The sequence below is a fragment of the Puntigrus tetrazona genome, chromosome 23, assembly GCF_018831695.1.
Source record: "Puntigrus tetrazona isolate hp1 chromosome 23, ASM1883169v1, whole genome shotgun sequence".
NCBI classification, from domain to species: Eukaryota; Metazoa; Chordata; class Actinopteri; order Cypriniformes; family Cyprinidae; genus Puntigrus; species Puntigrus tetrazona.
The window spans coordinates 9,758,590-9,760,617 of NC_056721.1; the positions used below are offsets into that span (position 1 = coordinate 9,758,590).

The following is a 2,028-nucleotide window of genomic DNA, read 5'->3' on the forward strand; positions in this document are numbered from 1 at the left end:
CTGCTTTGAAATTTGCTTATAGTCTATCTTATTTTCTCATAAAAAATGTACTTGTTTTGTCTTTTAACCTGTTGATCTGTGCTGCCCTCTGCTGGCCACTTTTCAAAAATAATTTGCTTTCCAATTTTCGGCAAATCTAAAATGAAGCGTACTTTAAACTGTTTAAACGAATCTAACTATCTGAAACGTACAAACTAATATGTGGTCTTTCTGAAACGTACCAAAATTTCAGATATCGCTGCTGTGACGTACATTAAGATGCGACGGCAACTACATCTTTTCCCGCCATGCACTGGATACGTTACCATAGCGCCACGTTGGTTTACCAACAAACATGGCGCACAGCCCGTCTCATGTCTTTGCTACAGTTTCACCGAACGCTGGTGATGTTTACCGAGACGAAAACGAATCGGGGTTTAACCGGGGCCGCAAGCAAACACCTTCACGCGCACAAAGCAACGCAAGAGTGGTTCAGATGACCGGCTGCGCGGAGTTATCTTGTCCTCCGGACCGCGCCAGCGTCACCATCAGCGTGAAAAACAGCAAAGAAAATGTTATCGACGTGACTAACAGCATTTCCCGACGACTGGAGTACATACTACAGACCGTGAGACAGCATGATGTCAAGGTGCTACGTGATTTAAATTGATGTATCGCCAGAAAAAAGAACGAGCAATTCTAACAGTTTATTTCCAAACAGGAAGAAAACATCACTGTGACCAAGCACTTACAAAGAGAGGAAGAGCTCTTTCACATGCAGGCTGAGGTACATAGTTAGTTGCTTGTGTCCCATTTGACATATTTTATAATACGCTTACTCATCCATTTCGTCTGTGTAGGTGCTTGTGGTGTTTTTAGACTTTGAGAAGATGGAGCAAGCGCGCTCCGTTTTGATTGAAAAACTTGACAAAATCGTGTGTGTTGGCGCCCCTTACTACAGTCACAGTGCGGAAAGTCTCAGTTTGTTAAGGTGAACCGCACACGGACAGTGTCTCCGCAGAATAATAAACCTCTGCTGAACGTACATTTGTTATATAGAATTATTTCACAAGCCGGTTTGAAATGATGCCTAAACACTTTTTTTTCTGTCTGTTCTGCAGACGGCGAGTGTGTTTGGAAGCCGTGGACAACGCCCGGCTAAAAGCCAGCGAGGCGTGTTGCATTCTGGGACAGGCTCTGGGACGGCCGCTGCTTTTACGCGAGGAGGAATCACGGGAGTGGATGAGCGACCAGCATGAAGCGACTGGCTTTCATCTGACACTACACCAGAAGACCGGGGTTACATTAGTCTCTGCCTCTTCACGCGTCTTTGTGACCTTTGAATTGCGCCCGAAGAACAGCAACAGGAGGAAATTTTGAACATTTTGTTTCCGTTTATCAGTATTAAATAGTGCGTGTAATTCCTTTTTGTTATCTCATTTTGACCTGTAAACACACAGTACTGTGAAGTGAGCGCCACAGATACGCCACTGATATTCACAGAAAGCCTAAAAATAAAGTCACCACTTGTTCCTACTGGTTTTTATTAAATACAGTCATCCAATCCAATTTATACTGTTGAGCGCTTTTATACTGTTCAGTGCTTTTATACAACCGGTGTTGTTAAAAGTGCTATATAAATAAAAATGATTGATTGAATTCCAGAATATATTGAATAACACTGCGTGCTAAATTGGTTCCAAGCATTGATATAAAGCATTGTTAAAGTCTAAAGTGTAATGATAGAGAAAGATGAGTCTGTGTTTGAATAGAGAGTACATTTATATTGATGTGTACTTAATAGTTGATCATTGTTTATTTCTACAACAACGTATGTCTAGACAGGTGCTAGACAACTAGAAAGATCTTATTCGCTGCCTCTAATATGATTTGTCTTTAAACTTAAACCTGCACTGGATGTATAGGGGAAAATGTACAATAGTGTGGAATATAGTGTGCAATATGCTTTGTTTCTGTGATTCTACACCCATTTTTGTTTTCCTTTGTCAGATGATCTGTCTTGACACTAAACAGGCCATTCATACCCTG

At 41.4% G+C, this 2,028-nt stretch overlaps 1 protein-coding gene across 1 annotated transcript; it reads left to right on the top strand.

Moving 5' to 3' along the window:
- Positions 1–277: 277 nt before the first annotated feature.
- On the top strand, positions 278–2,028 carry irak1bp1 (interleukin-1 receptor-associated kinase 1 binding protein 1). The gene is made up of 4 exons (XM_043224538.1): positions 278–628; positions 701–766; positions 840–970; positions 1,101–2,028. Exons 1-4 carry the CDS (start codon positions 335–337, stop codon positions 1,357–1,359), a joined length of 750 nt encoding a protein of 249 aa, XP_043080473.1. The 5' UTR covers positions 278–334; the 3' UTR covers positions 1,360–2,028.